General features: G+C 36.8%; 1 protein-coding gene across 2 annotated transcripts in view; it reads left to right on the top strand.

Moving 5' to 3' along the window:
* Positions 1 to 21877, top strand: part of LOC110319360 (sodium channel protein type 1 subunit alpha) — a 150278-nt gene that overhangs the window by 99006 nt on the left and 29395 nt on the right. The window contains exons 8-19 of one of the 2 annotated variants that reach the window (XM_021194847.2): positions 1354 to 1417; positions 1902 to 2043; positions 2604 to 2810; positions 4405 to 4689; positions 5656 to 6036; positions 7264 to 7396; positions 8253 to 8491; positions 9710 to 9883; positions 11051 to 11407; positions 12532 to 13014; positions 18449 to 18569; positions 19651 to 19805. In XM_021194847.2, coding sequence (XP_021050506.1) covers positions 1354 to 1417; positions 1902 to 2043; positions 2604 to 2810; positions 4405 to 4689; positions 5656 to 6036; positions 7264 to 7396; positions 8253 to 8491; positions 9710 to 9883; positions 11051 to 11407; positions 12532 to 13014; positions 18449 to 18569; positions 19651 to 19805 — 2741 coding nt within the window. The remainder of the gene's footprint in view (positions 1 to 1353; positions 1418 to 1901; positions 2044 to 2603; positions 2811 to 4404; positions 4690 to 5655; positions 6037 to 7263; positions 7397 to 8252; positions 8492 to 9709; positions 9884 to 11050; positions 11408 to 12531; positions 13015 to 18448; positions 18570 to 19650; positions 19806 to 21877) is intronic. The other variant, XM_021194848.1, reaches the window with a different exon arrangement.

The raw sequence follows: 21877 nt of genomic DNA, 5'->3' as shown, positions 1-21877 counted from the left end.
GGTCACTGGACCTCCTTTCCCCTAGTCTCTTCTCCATTTTTGTCCCTGCAGTTCTTTTAGATAGGAATAATTCTGGGTCAGAGTTTTTGACTTTGGGATGGCAACCCCAGCCCTCTACTTGATGCCCTGTCTTTCTACTGGAGGTGGCCTCTACAAGTTCCTTCTCCCCACTGTTGGGCATTTTACTTAAGGTCCCTTCCCCTGAGTGTCTCTCACCTCCCTGGTCTCTGGTACATTCTAGAGGGTCACCCCACCTCCTAACTCCTGAGGTTGCCTGTTTCCATTCTCTCTTTCTGTCATTCCTATCTACTCATTTCACTTCTTGAAAGGATACAAAAATCCCAATCTAAGTAATAGGGGGGATAATGAATGTGGCTTTATTTCTAATACTGCTAATACTTTTTGAATGAGTAGTTACAATGGGTAGTGAGTTTTCTGAGGATACTGTGCGAACGTACAATCTACTGGACACAACTGAGGTTGTTTCTTCCTTGTCAGTCTTTGATGGAAAGGACATGGATGGTCAAGGAAAGCCTTGAAGACATAGTTCCTCTAGTAGCTCGTGAAAGATGTGAACTCTTGAGAACTAGGGAGCACTGATAAGACTTGATGTTCGCCTACTCTGTTTGAACTTTAATATTTAAGATGTTCTACACTTTTCATTTATTTGTAAGAAATATTTGTTTTATATTCAATTCTAAAATATTTCATTTCATTAAAATATTCATATAGTTGATACAATTTATAAGTCAATTGACATATATTCTAGGAACTGAAAAATATAAGTTATAATTAATTTGAAATTTTTAACAGGGATATAAAAATGGTACAGGAAAATATATCATTTTTTTCTTTTGAAATATATAGTTATTTTGAGATACTTATCATTCTCATCTTCTTTGGATGATGAACGTTTTCTTTATTTTACAAAAATAGTAGAAAATACTGATACCTTTTCATAAATGTTCCATAAGTACCCAGGGTTGTCACTAACATCCCATTAATAATGAAAAAAAAACAAAAAACAAACAAACCTTGTACAATTGACTATCGATACCTTTAATTTAATAACAAAATTTGAAGAGAGAAAAGGGAAAACACACATGTTTAAGTAGATGATACGATATTTGTAAATTCACTTAACCTCAAAGTAAGACCCGACTTTTCCAACTCTCCTTTTAATGTATTTCACAGTGCAAGTGTGTATCACATGGCTTTCTTTCTTTTTTTTTTTTTTTTTTCAAACAGGATATCATTATTTCCTGGAGGGTGTTTTAGATGCACTGCTGTGTGTTTCACAGTGCAAGTGTGTATCACGTGGCTTTCTTCCTTTCTTTTCTTTTTTTCAAACAGGATATCATTATTTCCTGGAGGGTGTTTTAGATGCACTGCTGTGTGGAAATAGCTCTGATGCAGGGTAAGCTGATCACTTGTGTGAGATGTGAGTTTGTGTAGTATGTTCCCATACATATGTGTGTATATGTATGTGTATGTGTGCATCTTTGGCTCTAGAAATTGACTGATAACAGCAACTAACTTTATGCATACTAAATGTCAGTAATTATGATATAAATATAACAGAAAAGTATCTAAATATTAAAGTTTCATCTGTAAAGCAAGAAGCAACACTTTGATCTGTAATGCTATTTTCTTGATGTACATATAAAGCTATGAATCACCTTCGGAGACTTCACAGTGAGGGAAAAAGCTTACTTAGCAATATCAACACCTTGCAGCTAATAAGATCCTATGGAGTCAAAGATGGGAAATGTATCAGCAATTTGGATGCCACACTCTTGTGTCCTTTAAGTAGTGACTAGGTTATTTTGTAAGCGTAGGCTTCTACCAGAGTAAGAAGACAGCAGAATGTCTTGTCATGCTTTCTTTTTCCCCATTTGCAGCCAATGTCCAGAAGGATATGTGTGTGTAAAAGCTGGTAGAAACCCTAATTATGGTTACACAAGCTTTGATACCTTCAGTTGGGCATTTTTGTCCCTGTTTCGACTGATGACTCAGGACTTCTGGGAAAATCTATACCAACTGGTGAGAATCTGAAGAGACACTTACTGCACTTAAGTAAAAGCGTGTAAGAACACAAACCGAGTCGTCACATGCAACCCGCAGCATGATACAGTAGAGAAAGAATGACTCGGGCTCCTCTGCCCCGTTGATTACAATGCGCATTAAATGGAGTAACACACCAAGGAGAGTAATTCTGTTCTGTTTCTCCATGCCTTGAATTCCATTTCTCATTGTTCTTAGATACAATTTCTCCTAAACTAAAGCCAAGCCTTCCCTCTGCCCGTCCCCTCTCAAGCGTGACCTTTCCGTTGGTCCCTTAATCCCCATGAAAGGCTCGGCTTTGTCATGGTGATCCCCGTTGCTTTCTATCAACTGTTAGTCCTGGTAAATCCAAGAATCCCTTACTATGACTATGAATGCTTAGCTTAAAGAAGAAAGAAGAGATAGAGGTTAAAGAAATACTGACGGGACACAAATGTTAATTTTGTCAGAGTTCTGCCACATACACAAGTAAGTTAAAAGGTGATTATCACTCGATACTGACGTAATTGTAAAAATAATTCTCATATTCTTGTTTCTAGACATTGCGTGCTGCTGGCAAAACCTACATGATATTTTTTGTGCTAGTCATTTTCTTGGGCTCATTCTACCTGATAAACTTGATCCTGGCTGTGGTGGCCATGGCCTATGAGGAACAGAATCAGGCCACGCTGGAGGAGGCTGAACAGAAAGAGGCTGAGTTTCAGCAGATGTTGGAGCAACTTAAGAAGCAGCAGGAGGCCGCACAGGTACTCAGCAGTTCATGTAGGCCTTATCTCAGACCTCCACTTCTCTAGTCTTCTGGTGTCACCTCTTTTACTGCCATGTTACAGAAAGCTGTAAATTTAAATTAATATCAAAAGGCAGAGTCATCTGACAGGACGTGAGGAAGCTGAGCACATCAAACTCCAAGGACTTCTGTGTATGGGTCATCTCTTTAGTTTGAGTTGGCCCAGTCACATCACTAATTGTACAAAGCTGTTTTACACTAGCCACAGAAGACATTTCTTATGTTATTTTTATCACTTTAAATAGAATCAAGAATAGAAGGAAAGTAGTAACTTTGGGGTTTTTTGGGTCCCCCCCTCCCAAGTTAAATATCTTTTACTCGAATATACTGGCATTAGAAAGAGTATCATAAGACAACAATCTTTTCTGACAAGCAAATTCATATAAAGCCCATTTGGCCATTTCACTAAAGTAATTTCTTATTTTCTTTATTCAGAAATACAATGTCTTTAGGTGGGTTTGTTCAATTTCCTTTATAATAAAATGTTCTCTCATGCAAAACTATCCACTAGGCAAAGAAGCATCATTAGCAATATGGAGTAATAAAAGAGGACTTACTTGATCTTTCCATGGCTTGTCATTGTACCTATATCACTGAATGAAAAAAATAAATCCAATCACCCATGTTTCCTCGTGGTTTCTAAGTGAGACATACAAATTCATTATGTGTATTTTCAAAAAGACTAAAAGATTTAAACTTTACTTAAATTTTATTCAGAGCCATCTTAACCATAAAAAAAAAAAAAAAAAAAAAAGAGTTACTTCAGGCATGCTAATTTATTTGCTACAGTTCTAGATTAAGGGTGTTGTGGGAAGAATGTTGATTAAGAAGGGCTAACTTTTTCGTAACAGAACAAACTGTGACCACACGGCATCTTACTCCCATAACTAGTAAGAGCCAAAGTTGAGATGAAGATAGTTGGGATGGCTTTTGGAGAACTACTGAACATCTTCACTTGCTTAGCAGAAAACTCTCGCCTCTCTCTCCTTCCTATAAATGACAGTGTCGTGGGGGAATGAGGAAGAGACTGTGACACCTTTCATAATGCCGATTATGTGCAACAGGTCCACATATGTTGACACTATGTGGAAGGTATTTAACACTTTGATAAACTTGGAAACCTGAGAGAACCCCTGCTCACTACCTCATTACCAGCTTTGAGTAGGATCTTGAGTAATTCCTAAGTCTCTCTTTCATGTTCCAGCTCGTTTTTCAGAGACATGAAGATAAGGCCCAATCTGTACTAACTTTTAGAATAGGTTGAACCCTACAATTCTTTTTATATTATTCTCGACTGCCAATGAATCTTATGAGTCTTTGTGGCATCGGGCCGATTTAATAAATGTTATCATGGTAGAAAAGTAGATTATTTTTTAAATTCATTATTAGCTAAAAAGAAAAAAAAAAAAAACTTCCCTTCATACCCGGAAAACATCTTCTAGATGTTTGTTTCAGTTAGCTCGCATTTTGTACATGATATGCCAAACATGAGCATCTTAAAGATTTAAAGCAGTCGTCTCCTGCACCACACTGAATTGATTTCTTCTCTACAGCAGGCAGCGGCTGCAACAGCCTCAGAACATTCCAGGGAGCCCAGTGCAGCAGGCAGGCTCTCAGACAGCTCTTCAGAAGCCTCTAAGTTGAGTTCGAAGAGTGCTAAGGAAAGACGGAATCGGAGGAAAAAAAGGAAACAGAAAGAGCAGTCTGGAGGAGAGGAGAAAGACGATGATGAGTTCCACAAATCTGAGTCTGAAGACAGCATCCGGAGGAAGGGGTTTCGCTTCTCCATAGAAGGGAATAGACTGACCTATGAAAAGAGGTACTCTTCCCCGCATCAGGTACGCCCTGCAGAGTTCTTGGATGCACGCATGAGAGTGAGCCAGCTGAGAGAGAATTTAAACAGATCAACCGAATTGACTACTGTTGCGTGGGTTTTCAGCAACTGAATTGACTACCGTTGCATTACCTTTAAAACTGCTTTTTCCCTCCATATATTTATGGGAAAGTTTTACTTCCCATCCACATATACGTAAATCTGCTCTTAGGTGCTTTTAACATAACGAAGGGTTGGAAGACAGGAGAACTGGCTTTTCATGTTAAACGTGCCTTCTGGAAACTGGAGTGACATTTAACCTTGCAGCTATTCTAACCGCACCAACGAAATGTAGACTTAGTTGCTAACCAGAACTCAGAAATGTACCTTTGGTTAATTTAAGACACTATGTTGGTTGTCATCCCATAACTTCTTCATCAATTATCCCATGAACTTCGAAAATATTAGTCATGATAAACTTTACAGAAAAGTGCACCATTCAGAATTTCAGAATTTTTAATTTCTGGTTCTACAAGTAATCTGTTTTATAGGTGAGTCAAAAAGGAAACGTGGTTTTAGGACACCGAACTAAAATAGTCTGTGAAAACTACTGTTGGAATTATCCAAAGGGAAAGAGAAATTAAAAACTGTTGCTGTCTTGCTGCCCATGCTCATTGTACATGGATACATCCATAGAGAGATTCTTAAGGATGTCTCTGTTTAAATTTGAGACATGGTGGCTGGGTATTTTTTCTCCCATTACTTTTAGGCTGCATTCCAGCTATCTGGTATTTAGCATCAATGGCTGGAAGCCATACTGTACAGAACTAATTTAATCTCATATGAATGCCAATAAATTATATTAATCAGAAGGAATGTGCTACCCTCTCTAAAATAACAAAGAAATGTTCTTCAACTTAAACATGCAAAACTATTTCAACAGGCTGTTCTAATATAATTTTACTTTTTGTCATGTGTTTCAAACTTTCAGTCTCTGTTGAGTATCCGTGGTTCCCTCTTCTCCCCAAGACGCAATAGCAGAACAAGCCTTTTCAGCTTTCGAGGGCGAGCCAAGGATGTGGGGTCTGAGAATGACTTTGCAGATGATGAACACAGCACCTTTGAGGACAATGAGAGCCGTAGAGACTCGCTGTTTGTTCCCCGGAGACACGGAGAGCGACGCAACAGTAACCTGAGCCAGACCAGCAGGTCCTCCCGAATGTTGGCAGTGTTTCCAGCCAATGGGAAGATGCACAGCACAGTGGATTGCAATGGTGTGGTTTCCTTGGTTGGTGGACCCTCAGTTCCTACATCGCCAGTTGGACAGCTTCTGCCAGAGGTGATAATAGATAAGCCAGCTACTGATGACAATGTAAGAAAGTTTTACATAGTTCAGGCATGGCTGGCCTATGATTGCTGCACCAGCCAGTGTTTCTACAGAATGGAACCCTTGAGAATGATTCCTGGTTGGTCGAGCTGAGAATGCATCTGCATCTTGTAGCATCTTTAATAGACTAACCAGCTAAATGTTAGCGCCTTGGCACTCCTTGCACAAACCTGAATGCATTACCTATTGTATATGCTAAGGATTAATTGAACAATAATTACTGCCTTGGATGATTTGCTATGTACCCATACTGAATTTACACATGGAGATATCACCCCTAGTGCCCTATTATTGTAAGATTAAATGAATGACTTTTTAGTGTAAAGGGTGTGTAGTAAATCTTCCCACTAAGCTCTTCAGTTTATCTGGGCTTTAGTTCAGATTTTCAAAAACACTGTGCATAGATAGCTTCATCGTTACCTAAAATTTCTAGGGTTCATATTTACCTCACTAAAAAAAAAAAAAAAAATGCTGATATAGGTATTCACAAAACCAATCTACACAGAGACACCAAAAAAATTATTAATCCAGATAAAATCATTGTCTGTATAAAGAAGGAATATTATGTGTTTGTTACTGCACATTCAGACAAGAACTTTCTAAACAAAGGCTGCTTCCTCTTAACTGTTCACTCACTTGGAAATATATCAGCATGACGAGGCATGACTCAAAGTAAATTAGATGACTTATTGCTTTGGTACCCTGGATGAAACTGTTTCCCCTGCATCCCATGTACGGATTAGCATTTACTTTGTAATAAATGAATATATGTCTTGTGCTTAGAAAATGAGATGACAGCTAAGTGTGCTAGGGTCTTCGGTATTTTCTTAAAATGAAACAGCTACTTTCTCGAAAGTGAAAAATGGCCGGACCGTATATAAGAATTTAAGGCATTAAGATTTGATAGTGTGTTCACTAATTGAAAACAAGCTACACATGCCTATGCAAAACTTTACTAACTATTTTGATCGCATCATATTTATAAGAGTATAAAATCAAGGAGGGTTCAAAATTTTAAATTTTCCTTTATGACTACATGGTTAACAGTTTGAATATTCCAGGTTAATGATCCAATAAGTCACCAATCTCTGCCATTGGCCATCAAAGATGAAGACGCATGATGCATGTGTTTCATGAAAATCACTGTCTCCATTTGTTTCTGTGCCGTATTGCTCAAGCTAGTCATGTAATGCCTCAGCATTTGCTTTGCAGGGAACAACCACTGAAACTGAGATGAGAAAGAGGAGGTCGAGCTCTTTCCATGTTTCCATGGACTTTCTAGAAGATCCTTCCCAGAGGCAAAGGGCAATGAGTATAGCCAGCATCTTAACAAATACAGTAGAAGGTTGGTAACAGACCCTACCTCCCTCAGTTCAGCCATCTTGCAATAGCTTACTGGAGTCAACTATCTCTATGTATGTAGGCAAGTACATTCTAAGAACAAAAGAAAAAGGAACAGCCCTACTGGTAAATGGCTGTCATGTGTTCTGAAAGTATCGCATACTAAATTCATTGTTCTAAATTTCTGAACTTTTAATGCCTTAATAAGTAGGTGGGAACAGTTAGAGGTTTCTATTCCATTAGTCACAAATCCTTTGTTGTAATGTGCTTCAAACTTCAGCAGCATGGCCCCTTATATTATGATCTGAAATAATTTTAAGACTGGAGAAAAGAATAAGTCACTTTCACAAAATCAAAGCATAAAGAATGATATATATATATATCATTATAATGATATATATATATATATATCATTAATCCTTGTCCTAAATCTTAAAATTGTGTAGCCTATCAGTAACATGGAATTTTACACAGAGTGAGTAGTTCCAGGCTACGTTCCTGTGGAACCACTGCCTGTATGCCCAACCAATGAACTAGAGGTCAAGTGTCAAGCAAAAGTGTCTATGCAAAACCGAAACGAAAAGATTTCTTCCCTATCTCTATGTACATGTCTGATGATACTGTATCATTTTATCAAGTAAATATCTTTGCAGCAAAGAGAAATATATTTGCTACTGAAAACATGTTTAGTGGATCTAAAATAAATTTGTAAATTTGTAAGTCAGTAATGGTGTTCTTTCAGAATCTAAGGCCATGTTCTTCTTTAAATCATAGGATCACTGTATCCTAGCTCTAGATGGTTCAAATAATTGGTAATTGTTTCTTCTTCTTTTTTTTTTTTTTTTTTTTTTTAAATCTAGAACTAGAAGAATCCAGGCAGAAATGTCCACCCTGTTGGTATAAATTTTCCAACATATTCTTAATTTGGGACTGTTCTCCATATTGGCTGAAAGTTAAACATATTGTCAACCTGGTGGTGATGGACCCATTTGTTGACCTGGCCATCACCATCTGCATTGTGTTAAATACGCTCTTCATGGCCATGGAGCACTACCCCATGACTGAACATTTCAACCATGTTCTTACAGTGGGAAACTTGGTAAGTGTGCAAGAAGGCAAATAAATGAGCTTGGTCTTTAATTTTTCTGCTTAAGAAACTGTTTGTTATGTTCAATAGTTTATTAGCCCTCTTTCAACCACAATTCCTGCATCCCTAAGGCAATCATATCCAGATAGGTACACACTGCCTTTTTCAAAATAATGCCCTTTAATGTCTGTGCAGAAACTGAGGAATAGAACATAGACCTGCAATAATAATTAAAAAGTCAGTAATGGTGTTCTTTCAGAATCTAAGGCCATGTTCTTTAAGTGATAGGACCACTGTGTCCTAGTTGTCCTAGATGGTTCAAATAAAGTCATGAATTTTCTTCCGTATATGCTTTTTCAAAGAATGATAACACAAAAGTGTCTCCATCTTTCTTCCTTCCAGGATCTAGGGAGTCTAAGTTCTGTTGTAAACACAGATCATGAAATATTGACAGTATCTAGTGCATTTTGTATATAATATGGTTAGTAAGCCTATTAGTGAAAGTTTTGACAATACTCTCCATGTTTTACTTTAAAGCATAAATTATTAAAATGTTTTCCAGTGGACCCAACTTAGAAGTCTCAGTTTTTTATTTGAAGAAAGAACTATCTAAAATATAACATGCATTCTATATATTATTTAGGAGGATGTTTACTATTCTGTTGATATAGACAATGTAAGTATGCATATGCTATAGTGGATTTATATTTTAAAATCTCTACTATTTAGATTTTGGAAACACACTTTTAGTGCATGTGATTAGTATTTATGATAGTGATGAGAATAATATAAGATATACATGATTTGAAGGGAATAAAGATAAACCTACAAATAAAATGTTTTTGGGAAAAATCTTGTCTAGGTGACCTGAGGTCCGGAAAGGAAAGGAATGGAATAAACGCTGTCAAAATTGTACAATCCTGTTCAAATTCTAATTTAGCTATTTTCGAGTTGGTTGACAATAGATGGGCATTTTACGTACCTTGAAATATTATTCTCTTCATCTGCAATAGAATAATTCCAGTATTTACACTACCTGGTTATTGGAACTTCTATGAGCATAGAACAGTAAACTAATATAAGCCAGTCTTGTCAAATAAACTTGCAGGATAATCTTAGGATCAGTAATGTAAAAGTAGAAGTAGCATTAGTCTTTTATCTTAAAAAAATATGTTATCTTTGATATTATCACCAGCTAAGATAACTTGAATAATTTGGTTTTGCTCTTAGGTCTTCACTGGGATCTTTACAGCAGAAATGTTCCTGAAAATCATTGCAATGGATCCTTACTATTACTTCCAAGAAGGCTGGAATATCTTTGATGGCTTCATTGTGACACTCAGCCTGGTAGAACTTGGCCTTGCCAATGTGGAAGGATTGTCGGTTCTCCGTTCATTTCGACTGGTAAACAAGACAACAGCAATAATTGGTTTTTCCCAGTGGTGTTCTCTCATAGGGCTTCCCTCTACTTTTCCACAAAACTATTATCATTTTAAGTTTTTGTGTAGGCTGATACCCCTAAATGGGAAATAATATCTCTTAGGTAATATTTGTATATTTCTTTAAAAAACAACTTTCTTCTGAAAAGTCTATTTATGTAAACTTTCTAATATTATCATTTATAAGTTTGCAGTGCTCGGTAGCATAACCCAGAGTCTTGAACATGTTCTCTGTTGAGCTGTCACTAGCCCCGTCATGTGAACACTAATATGTTTTTCTGTTGCTGTGTTGACAAAGTGTTCTTTCTAATGACTTAGACAATTAATACTTTCAACCTGAAGAAGTATGTTTAATAGAAATGGTTAATAGTTTAATAAAAGTTGAAAATGTAAATAACTCTTTGATATTCACATAAAAGGTATACATGTAATTCTACTTCTAAAAAAATACATTACATCAAAACAAAAGTTTACAGGACTATTAAAGATAGATAGATAAATAGATAGATAGATAGACAGACAGACAGACAGACAGACAGATAGATAGATAGATAGATAGATAGATTAATATAAATACCTGAAGACTGAGGAAGAGTCATAGTAAATATTCCAGGTTTAACAATACATTGCATTTATTTATATTTTTACTCCATTATAATATTAATAGATAATAAATATTTTCATTTTATTTACGCAATGTTACTTAAACCTTTTCGACAAATGAATCTTTGGGCAGAAATTATTCACATTCAATATGACACTATAAAATGTCAATATGACACTATAAAATTTGGTAGATAGTCTCAGAGAAGCAAATTAAAGAATATAGTTTCCAATATGCAACTAAGAAATCACTTTCAGAGAAGATGAACCACATTATTAAGATCTGGAAAAGCTAGATTCTTCCTATGAGGATCTAAATATTAACTATGAATCTGAGAAAGGTAGAGCAAGATAATGTAAGCAGAATTTTTTAGGGGTGTGTAGTGCTAGCAATGGATCTCATGGCTGCGTGCCCGCTAAGGAGGTGTTCTCTCTCTGAGCTGCAGCCCCTTATTCCTTAGTAAGCCTCAAGATAATTAATGCTTTTGAAGATTATAATAATGTATATTAATTTGTTCTCATTTTCTAGCTCCGAGTGTTCAAGTTGGCAAAGTCTTGGCCCACACTGAATATGCTAATTAAGATCATCGGTAACTCAGTGGGCGCACTGGGCAACCTGACTCTGGTGTTGGCCATCATCGTCTTCATTTTTGCCGTGGTCGGCATGCAACTATTTGGCAAAAGTTACAAAGATTGTGTCTGCAAAATTGCCACTGACTGCAAACTCCCACGCTGGCACATGAATGACTTCTTCCACTCCTTCCTGATCGTGTTCCGCGTGCTGTGTGGGGAGTGGATAGAGACCATGTGGGACTGCATGGAGGTCGCAGGACAAGCCATGTGCCTTACTGTCTTCATGATGGTCATGGTGATTGGGAACCTTGTGGTATGTACCCAAGTTAGATATGCATTTCAGAAATACATCAATAACATAACAAATTTGTGCCCAATTTATTAAAAAAATAACTTTTATGATCATTGATTTTAAATGCCTCTGATCTTAAGATATGTTTACCTTCTTATTCTAAAACTATACTGCAATATGGCAAAGTATAGTATCACAAGCTACTATGGTAATATAGAAATATATCTTAAATGCATGCACATTAATATTATCTATAATATTTTACTCTCAACTCCATATTTTACAGCTCTATTTTTTTTAAGACAAGGTTTCTTTGTCTATCCCTGGCTGTCCTGGAACTTGCTCTGTAGATCAAGCTAGACTTGAACTCAGAGATCCACCTGCCTCTCCCTCCCAAGTACTGGGATTAAAGTGATTGTGCCACCTGGCTTCTCAACTCCATTTTATGGAGTCACTTCATTGCATTTAGTTATTAAATTGCACAGGATTGTTAAAAATTTACACAAATCTGCTAAGTTATATGTGTGTGTTTGTGTGTGTGTGTGTGTGTGTGTGTGTGTGTGATGTATATGTGTGTGTGTGAGGGAGAAAGAGGGGGGAATTTTTGCTGTAGAATAGTGTTAACAAGAATGGTCCATGCATATGTTGAAGACTTTCATCCTAAATTTGGTCATTACCATGTTTTTTTTTTTCAGTTATCATCCAACAACACAAAATCATCAAGAGAGAAAACCCAAAATACATTTAAATGCATAATTGCAAATATTAATCATTTTTAGATTTGGAATTGTTAAAGTATCTCAGTAAATATGTCTTCTTTTACTCATATAACTTTAAATATAATGATAAACTAATTCATTCAAGTTCTTCATTTCATGTATGGGAGATTTTGAGAGCAGTACAAAGAATGCCTCATGTATATAGAGATGGAGCAGTACCACAAATTCAGAGTACTCAAAACATTTCCAGGGCTGGGTATTGAACCCAGGGCCTCATGTGTCCTGACCTTGGCCCATCTAACCTCTATTAATGCCTGTGCTGTAACTTGCTCATATAGTATTATGTTATTTATTCTATAGCTAATGGAGTAAGCCATTCTATGTTCTCTGTGTTGTGGTGAACACATACTTATATCTGTTTTCAAGGTCCTGAACCTCTTTTTGGCCTTGCTTCTGAGCTCATTTAGTGCAGATAACCTTGCAGCCACTGATGATGACAATGAGATGAACAACCTGCAGATTGCTGTGGACAGGATGCACAAAGGAATAGCTTATGTAAAAAGAAAAATATATGAATTCATTCAACAATCCTTTGTTAGGAAACAGAAGATTCTAGATGAAATTAAGCCACTTGATGATCTAAACAACAGAAAAGACAATTGTATCTCTAACCACACGACAGAAATTGGGAAAGATATGGACTGTCTGAAAGATGTGAATGGAACCACAAGTGGCATAGGGACAGGAAGCAGCGTGGAGAAGTACATCATTGATGAGAGTGACTACATGTCATTCATAAACAACCCCAGCCTCACTGTGACAGTGCCCATTGCTGTGGGAGAGTCTGACTTTGAGAACTTAAACACAGAAGATTTTAGCAGTGAATCAGATCTAGAGGAAAGCAAAGAGGTAAGATGCTGTAAATTGGGGAGATGTATATGTATATGTATAAATATATTAATGATTGTATAGAACCTTTTTTATATAACATCAAATATTATTTTATTAAGATACCAAAAATCTTATCTCAGGGAGATGAATGCCAAAGCAAAGGTTAATATACTGTTGTATGGGTTTTCTCATTCTTCTTAAAGACTATTTGTTAAATGGGTAACAAGTAGTGAATTAAAAACTACTAGCATCATTAGTTACTTAATCCTTATAATAAACAGAAAAGGAACATATTACCATAAAGTTTCAAGTGAAAAACCAAAACAAAACAAAAGAAAAAAACCAACCAGCTTTGGCTGGCTAAGAGCATATAACCTGTGAAGGGTGGAACCCCACGTTGAACTTGAAACTTTTGTCTTTAAGTTTTAATATTTTTGTGTGTGTCATCTGAGTTTAAATAACTGAGTGAACTTCAGAAAGAAGTGTTCCCTACCAATCCTCACATTAAAATTACATAATGTCATAAAATACCATGGTGCTAAGATGGATGGCTTACACACACAAAAAAAAATTTTATTCGCAATTCTGGAAAGCAGGCATTTCAATACCATGGCACTGCAGGGTCAGTGTCTGGGGAGGGCTATTCGCTAAGGATGTAGATGCCCACCTTCTCACTATGTCTTTACAAGGCCTGACTGTGATAGCTGCACTGAACAGAAATAGATCTCTTGTCTCTTCCTCAACTTGTAAGGGAATTATTACTCTATTGGATGAGAATCTTGGAGTCATTTGATATGTAGGGCTCATTATCAAACCAGACCTTCAGATATAGAGAGACTCTCAGTTTCAGCATTTGAATTTAGGATAGAAGAATGGGTAGGAGAACATAATTCAGTCCATAAGATCCTACTTGAAAATATTAAAGCTAAAACATTCGTGAATATTAGGACTGTCTCTAACTTGGGCTAACTTACCATTACTATTTCTCAACAACAAACACATTCCTGTGTATATTGCTAGCTATTGTGTTCAGTAGTTTGTGTGTTCTGAATGTTTTTTTTTTTCTAACTACATTTTCATCTTACAGTGGGCTTTTGTGATATAATGCTATTGCATGGAAGTCTCAAAGATAACAAAGCATATTTAGAGCTTACATAATCTAAATACTTTAAAGACATCAATATGTCAAAGATACTCCATTCCTAATAAAAATCGACTGGTATATCTACCATGATCAAGGGAAACAATGGTGTGTTTTGGTTGGTAGTTCCTAGAGCAGAAAGCATAGACATATGATACAATATTAGGTTATTGAATATGTCCATTTAATGATGATTCAAGCTTTTATAACAACTTTTGTGTCATATTGGTAATTCCCACTTTTAGAAGTAGGAACTGATATTAAAACTAGCAGTGGCTGCATTGAGATATTTTGGGATCTTCTCATGAAAGAAGAGAAAGTGAAATAACACAGAAGTGAGACAGTGGGGAAAATACTAACTCCAATGTCTACAGAGATGGGTTTAGTGTGGGAGGAAGATGGACTTTTTTTTAACTTACTGAATTTCTTAAAGACTACTATGTGAACATTATCTTATTTAAATTGTTTACTTATTGCCTGGTGTTTTCTAAGAAATAAATGGGAGATGTCAACTGTGAAATAAATGTTTGTTGAGCACGGTACCTAATGACTAAAAGCCCACCATTGGGCAGGTGAAGTCAGAAAGATCAGGAAGTCAATGTCTCAGCTGGATAGTGAGCTCCAGAGAAGCCTGGAACATATAAGATCACATCTAAAAGTAAAAATGACAACAAAACATCTCATTTAAATACTTCATTCTAAAGTTCTGATAAGATAAATTTCTAAAATTCTTTCCAGTTTGAATCTCCTCATCTTAAGTCCTTGAATCTATAGGCATACATTTAATATTGGCTGAATAATAATAACAGCTACTTATTATGTACTGAATATTACTGATAAGCTATTGTATTGTAAAAACTATCCATAAAAAGTATTTTCCAATGAAAATTAACATGATTCGTACTTGTACAGCTTATGTTTGTATTGATCAGGAACACAAAGAACACTGACATCATCAGTGATTGTCCACAGAACCCCTAGAACCCCTAGCCATTCTTTTCCCATGCTCTTGTAGCTTAGAAATCCACTGGTTTAAAAATCATGGATATTACAATAGTATAAATATTAGAGATGTAATGTTCCTAAATTACAAGCCATTACCCAGTTACAATTTAAAAGCCAATATGTTACACCACTTTTTTTTTTTTTAACATTTTAGTATATTAGAATAGATTGTGTCAATGAAGTTTGCCTGTTGTGGTAGTACCCAAACAGGATGTACAGAGAATACCACCTGGCTTTATATTGGGGAGTTAGGGTAGTAGAGACTGACATTAGGGAAACAGACATAATATGGGGCACTAAGGCTGGTGTTTGAGCTTCCCAGCTGCTTTATAAGAATAACTGTCTTAATAGTGTCTTTTTCTTTGATATTACATTGTTGCTTTGTTGAGAGTCATTAATAGTGATCATTTTGATTTGAATGTGTACATTAGAAATATCTCCTAAGGCAGAATATACACAATGATATATTAATATTCATATGTTTAATGCTGTGGAGTATGATGGCTAATCTGCATTGTCTACTTGGCTAAATGTAGAATCACTTAGAAAACTGTAAGGTACACCCCAAGGTACATCTATTAGGGAGTTTATATAAAGGGTTGACTAAGAAGAAAACCCTCTTTAAATGGAAGTCATACCTACCCAGGGACTGGGGACACAGACTGAATAATAGAAGGAGAGGATGAGGAAGAAGTGAAGATGACAAAGATGAAGAAGGAGGAGGAGGAGAAGGAGGAAGAGAAGGAGAGGAAGAAGAAAAAGAAGAAGAAGAAGAAGAAGAAGAAGAAGAAGAAGAAGAAGAAGAAGAAGAAGAAGAAGAAGAAGAAGAAGAAGAAGAAGAAGAGGACAATGATGACAACCAGCAGAGGCCCTGCTTTCCCTTTCTTGGATTTCCTGCTCACCATGACATGCACTGCTCTGAACCAGCATGCCCTCCCCACCATTATGCACTGCCTGCTCAGAAACTATGAGTCAAAAGAAAGTGTTCCTCCATTTAAAATATTTAAACTGCTTTGCCAAGTATTTTAGCCCTTTGAGACAATTAATAACTGATAAACAGAGCATCAGGGATCACATTTATATGTTTTTGTATAAATGTATCAACTCAGCAAATGGCTAAGATTAAAAACATGCCATGCTTTGTTCATAGATGAGTACAGGCTCCATTTATAGATAAGTTCCTTCCACGCTATTCTTTGTTGCATCTCTATGTGCAGATGACAGTGCACTATATAACCCTTCAGTTACAGAATTCCAATTGTTTTTATCACTTATTAAAAAGTAAACTTTCATTAATATCCATTAATAATGTCCCTGTAATAAACCAGGTCACAAAATAAAGACATCTCACATTTAAAGTTAAAGCTGAGAAGAACGAGTCACCTGACTCGTTCCTCCCAAAGAAACACCAAGCTGTTGCTTGTTCTGTTGTTGTTTTGTTTTGTTTCATTTTCAAGGTCATTTTCTCTACCAGAGACCATCTTTAAAAGCAAGAAAAGAGGCATGACTCCACCGTGAAGGGAAAATTCTCTTACTGTCAGGGTCACAGTTAGTAAGTGATCATCTCACCTTCTTCCCACAAGATCAGATGAGGGGGTCAGAACCTCTGGAACTGGAGGTATAGATGGTTGAGAGCTGCCATGTGGATGCTGGGAACTGAACTCAGAACATCTGGAAGAGAATTCAGAGCTCTTAACCACTGAGCCATCTCTAGCTCATTACTAGTATTGTTAATGTTAGTATTATCCACAAGTATAGGTGTTTACAAAAAGGAACAGTATATTGGAACTCAAAGTAAAGCTTAGAAAATCAAGGTAGCAGATATCGTGCAGGGTTATCTGACCTCAGGTCAGTTAAACTGAAGGTAAAATATAAATCAGAAGACAGAATTCCATCTAAAACTAAAGGAAAATAGGCTTTTATGTAACCAAAATTTCAGTAAACGTGGTTGAGTTTTTACACACCATTCTTTTCAGTTTTTGTCTTACTGTCCCATTATATTCTCATTAGAAAGAAATATTTCAATAACTCAAAAGAATAAAGAATGAATAGAAATAATGTAAGCCTCGTACTATTTTATGAATTAGGATGCCAATATAAAAATAACAAGGAAAAACTGTCAGTCTGCATATATTCTTTAAAAAGACTTTGGAAGAGTGAAAATTTTATGTAGGTAGCCTAAAAAAGTCAACATGTGAAATATGAATGTAAGTACAGTCTAAATGAATTTTTTGAAGTGCATATCTATTTGCTTTTTACATAAAATGATATTTTGAGAATGTGTCAAAAAATAACATAGTGCCTTTTGGGTCTTGCAATTTTCATTCCAGGCATTTCTCAGATGAGCCTTTTTCTTAGGACAAGAAAAATAGTACTTAGTTCCATCAACTAAGTAATCTTTTAAAGGTAGAATAAGAAATCAGTACTTCACATGTCAATGAAAACAGTGGTCATTGTGAAAAAGATGCTATGGTTGGCAAGAGGTAGAACCAGCTATATGCAGTATCTGACTAGCGAATGTCATCATTGTAGCATGGCTGCTTGATAGCTTTTTGTTCTACTTGACACTGAAAAATGATACCGCTGAAGATGAGGCTTTATCTGAATGGTACCTGATATTGTGATTCTTCTTGACAAAGACTAAAGTATCTGTAGAGACCTAACAGATAACAGTTATATGCTCAGCAAGCTAAAATTTCTATTTAAAATAAAGTTTATCTGAATCCCTGCCCACACATAAGTGTATTCAGAGGGAGGAAGATGGGATTTCTAGTAATTAATGAATGTTGGTAAAGACTCTTAACTTCTCAAATCAATTTACTTATTAGACAATGAGAAGGTATCTTGCATATATATATATATATATATATATATATATATATATATATATATATATATAGAGAGAGAGAGAGAGAGAGAGAGAGAGAGAGAAGAATGCTGGCTGGATAATGATAAAATTCTACTCACAGGTAGAGATTCTCTGAGCTTCATTTCCCTTATCTCTCTCCGGACTCCTACAAGTCATGACACTCTCCCCCTCCCCCAGTCCACAGGCTAGGAGTCCCCTCACTACATGTTGCTGATGGTCAATTTGTGACATCCCAGCACAGTGCAGCAATACGCACACAGAAATTCCTGGGGTAGGAATCAACAGTAAGGTTTGCCCACTCCCTCTTCTTCTGAGTCTTCATTTTACTCTCAATTTACATAGCACCTTACCTTGAGAAAAATAATCTCTTCTTGGTATGTCATTCATCGGGGAATTAAATGTAAAGAATTTGCTTTGTATGACCATTTTATGTCCAGAAACTCAACGAAAGCAGTAGCTCCTCAGAGGGAAGCACAGTAGACATCGGGGCGCCTGCAGAGGAACAGCCTGTCATTGAACCAGAAGAAACCCTTGAGCCCGAAGCTTGCTTCACTGAAGGTAAAGATGGGGGTGTCCTTGCTTGCACTTCACCTACAGAGTGCGGCCTTTTCAGCTGTCGATCACCCAAAGTGGGTGGCTTAAATGTAATAGACCTTGCAGAGAGTGAGGCCCCCAGGCTTAATTCAGTACATAAAAGCAATGTGAGGAAGTAAAAGACACATCGAAGCAGGTCCAGGACAGTCACCTGTTAGCAAACTCAGACGACTTAGGAAACCAAGAGCACCCTTTCAGGAGCACCGCAAGAATACCCATGTGGGGACGAGATGTATATTGCTACTGTACACACTTAAAAGGTTTCTGTCCAGGTATTAATTTCATTTTGAAATCTTTTTCTAGAGTAGCTCCTACCAAATGCATTAATTTCAGACAATTAAAAAAGTCAGATGCAGATACTAGCACAGAAGCCAGGGACCCCTGTGATTGAATTAGAGAAAAGCAGGAAGAAGCTGAGGAGGAGGTTGGCCCCATGGGAAGACTAACAGTCTCAATTGACCTGGACTCCCAAGATCTCTCAGAACTGAGCCACCAACCAGGCGGCATACAGCAGCTAAGATTAAGCCCCCAACACGTATACAGCAGAGGACTGCCTTGTCTGGCCTTAGGGAGAGAAGATGCACCTAACCTTTGAGAGACTTGAGGTCCCAGGGAGTGGGGAGGTCTGGTGGGGTGTGGGTGGGTACATCCTCTTAGAGACTGGGGTAGGAGATATGGGATGAGGAGCAGTCAGGGGTTAGCTCAGGAGTGGGATAAAGACTGGACTATAAAAAAATGGATTAAAGATTTTTTTTAATTACAATTTAAAAAATGAGATGAGAAAAGAACAACTACAAAAGGCAAACTACTTGTCACTGTTAGTAATTTACAACGAGTTTTCTTTGAAGGCAACATTGTGTCAGAGAAAAGGCAAAAATATGAAGATGCTGTACGTTTTCATTGATTTCCCACCGCTTATAAATACCCACTTTAAAGCAAATTGGGCATAGGGCTGGTGGTAGCGGGCTGAAGCTGGGCTGAAGCAATGTATGATGGAGGCGGTAGAGCTATCTTCCATACTTCTATTGGAACCTTATGTTTGCAGGCTGTGTCCAGAGATTCAAGTGCTGTCAAATCAGCGTGGAAGAAGGAAGAGGGAAACAGTGGTGGAACCTACGGAGAACGTGCTTCCGAATCGTTGAGCACAACTGGTTTGAGACCTTCATTGTGTTCATGATTCTCCTCAGTAGTGGTGCCCTGGTGAGTGAACCTTAACCCAAAGTGCTTCGGGAGCAACTGGGAAAAAAAGCTCACACTCTTTAAGCCTTTGTTTCCCATTGCCTTAGTTACCAATGAGTCTTCAATAACAACACCTTTTTATTTTCCTGTCAGAAATGTAATGACTAACTAACTGCATTTCTGGGTTTGCATTTATGTGCGCACACACATTTCTTTTTTAAAAAAATTTTATTTTTAAATTATTTTATTAGATATTTTCTTCATTTACATTTCAAATACTATCCCAAAAGTCCCCTATACCCTCTCCCCCCCCACTCCCCTACCCACTCACTCCCACTTCTTGGCCCTGGAGTTCCCCTGTATGAGGCTTATAAAGTTTGCAAGACCAAGGAGCCTCTCTTCCCAATGATGGCTGACTAGGCCATCTTCTGCTACATATGCAGCTAGAGACACAAGCTCTGGGGGTACTGATTAGTTCATATTGTTGTTCTACCTACAGGGTTGCAGACCCCTTCAGCTCCTTGGGTACTTTCTCTAGCTCCTCCACTGGGGGGCCCTGTGTTCCATCCTATAGATGACTGTGAGCATCCACGTCTGTATTTGCCAGGCACTGGCATATCCTCACAGGGGACAGCTATATCAGGGTCTTTTCAGCAAAATCATGCTGGCATGTGCAATAGTGTCTGCGTTTGGACGCACACACATTTCTAATCATTTATCGATGTTTGCTTATCATGAAACATCAAAAATGGGTCCCTTTTGCTTAGTCATTATAAACAAAGTAAATGAGTACTCCTCTTTGCTTAATTAAACATGACTATTAGAAGCATAGCGGAGTTCAGGTTAGTGCTATTACAGTGGTTATATATCCTCTGAGTTCTGATGAAGTCTTTGTGGAAGCTTGGTAAGTCCTTGGGGACCTCTTCTCTGTCTCTGAATTTTCATGTGTGTTTGCTATTCTTGGGCTACTCAGGAAACAATGGATATTGCTAATACTAAATAGTGAGCACCATACCTAAGTGATTATTTAAAGACTAGATTATGTTTACAGAAACAAGTTCATTTCATCAGAATCTATTTAAATTTAGATGAAAATTGTTTACACATACACAACTATATTGACAGAATTTTAGATACAAAAACATATTTAAGCCATAAAATAAAATGTTTGGATAGGTTGATGATAGAGAGATGATAGATAGATAGATAGATAGATAGATAGATAGATAGATAGATAGATAGACAGATTTAGATAAATGATAGAATATACATAAATAAATAAGCACAAAGTGTTTGCCTGATTGAAACACAATGACTTACAAGTTTTAAAATCAAGTATATATTTTCCTATATAATTGTTGATGGAATAAATATCTTCTACATATCACTATCTACATATCTGCATGTCATAGACAAAAATGTCTTTTCATCATTGAAAGAAATATATATTAGAAGTAAAGTACCAGCTGAGGTTTATATTAGAACAACATATAGGTGGATCTAATTGAAAAGTAATATGACATTCCTAATAAGTAATGTCATATTATACCTACCAAAAAGTAAAATTATCAGCTAGATGTGGTGGTGCACACCCTTAATTCCAGCAGGAAGAGGTAGCCAGATTCTTGTGAGTTAGAGCCCCAGCCTAGTCTACAAAGTGAGGATAGCCAGGGCCATTATACAGAGTAGCCCTGTCTTGTAAAACAAACAAATAACAAACAAACAAACAAATAAACAAAAACGAAAGGAAAGAAAAAGAAAACAAGTAGAATTATCAACAAAAACAAAAAAAGCAGTTAACTGCTTAGCAAAATAAAATTGGACAGTATGTTGATAAATCACTTATTGATTTAATCTCTCTTCTATTAAAAAAACACATAATAATGAGAGAAATTTGTTTTTAGCTCTCATGGTGCTGGAGGTCAACCTACTGGTCTCATGTATCTTAGACAACTGTTCTAGCCACTGAGTCATGCCCACAGTATAGAAACAAAGAAACAGGGTACATGGGCTGGTGAGATGGCTCAGTGGGTAAGAGCACCCGACTGCTCTTCCAAAGGTCCAGAGTTCAAATCCCAGCAACCACATGGTGG

This window comes from Mus pahari, chromosome 3 (genome assembly GCF_900095145.1).
Source record: "Mus pahari chromosome 3, PAHARI_EIJ_v1.1, whole genome shotgun sequence".
Lineage (NCBI taxonomy): Eukaryota > Metazoa > Chordata > Mammalia > Rodentia > Muridae > Mus > Mus pahari.
Note: the sequence above shows the minus strand (reverse complement) of the source record. Positions and strands in the feature narration are given on the sequence as shown.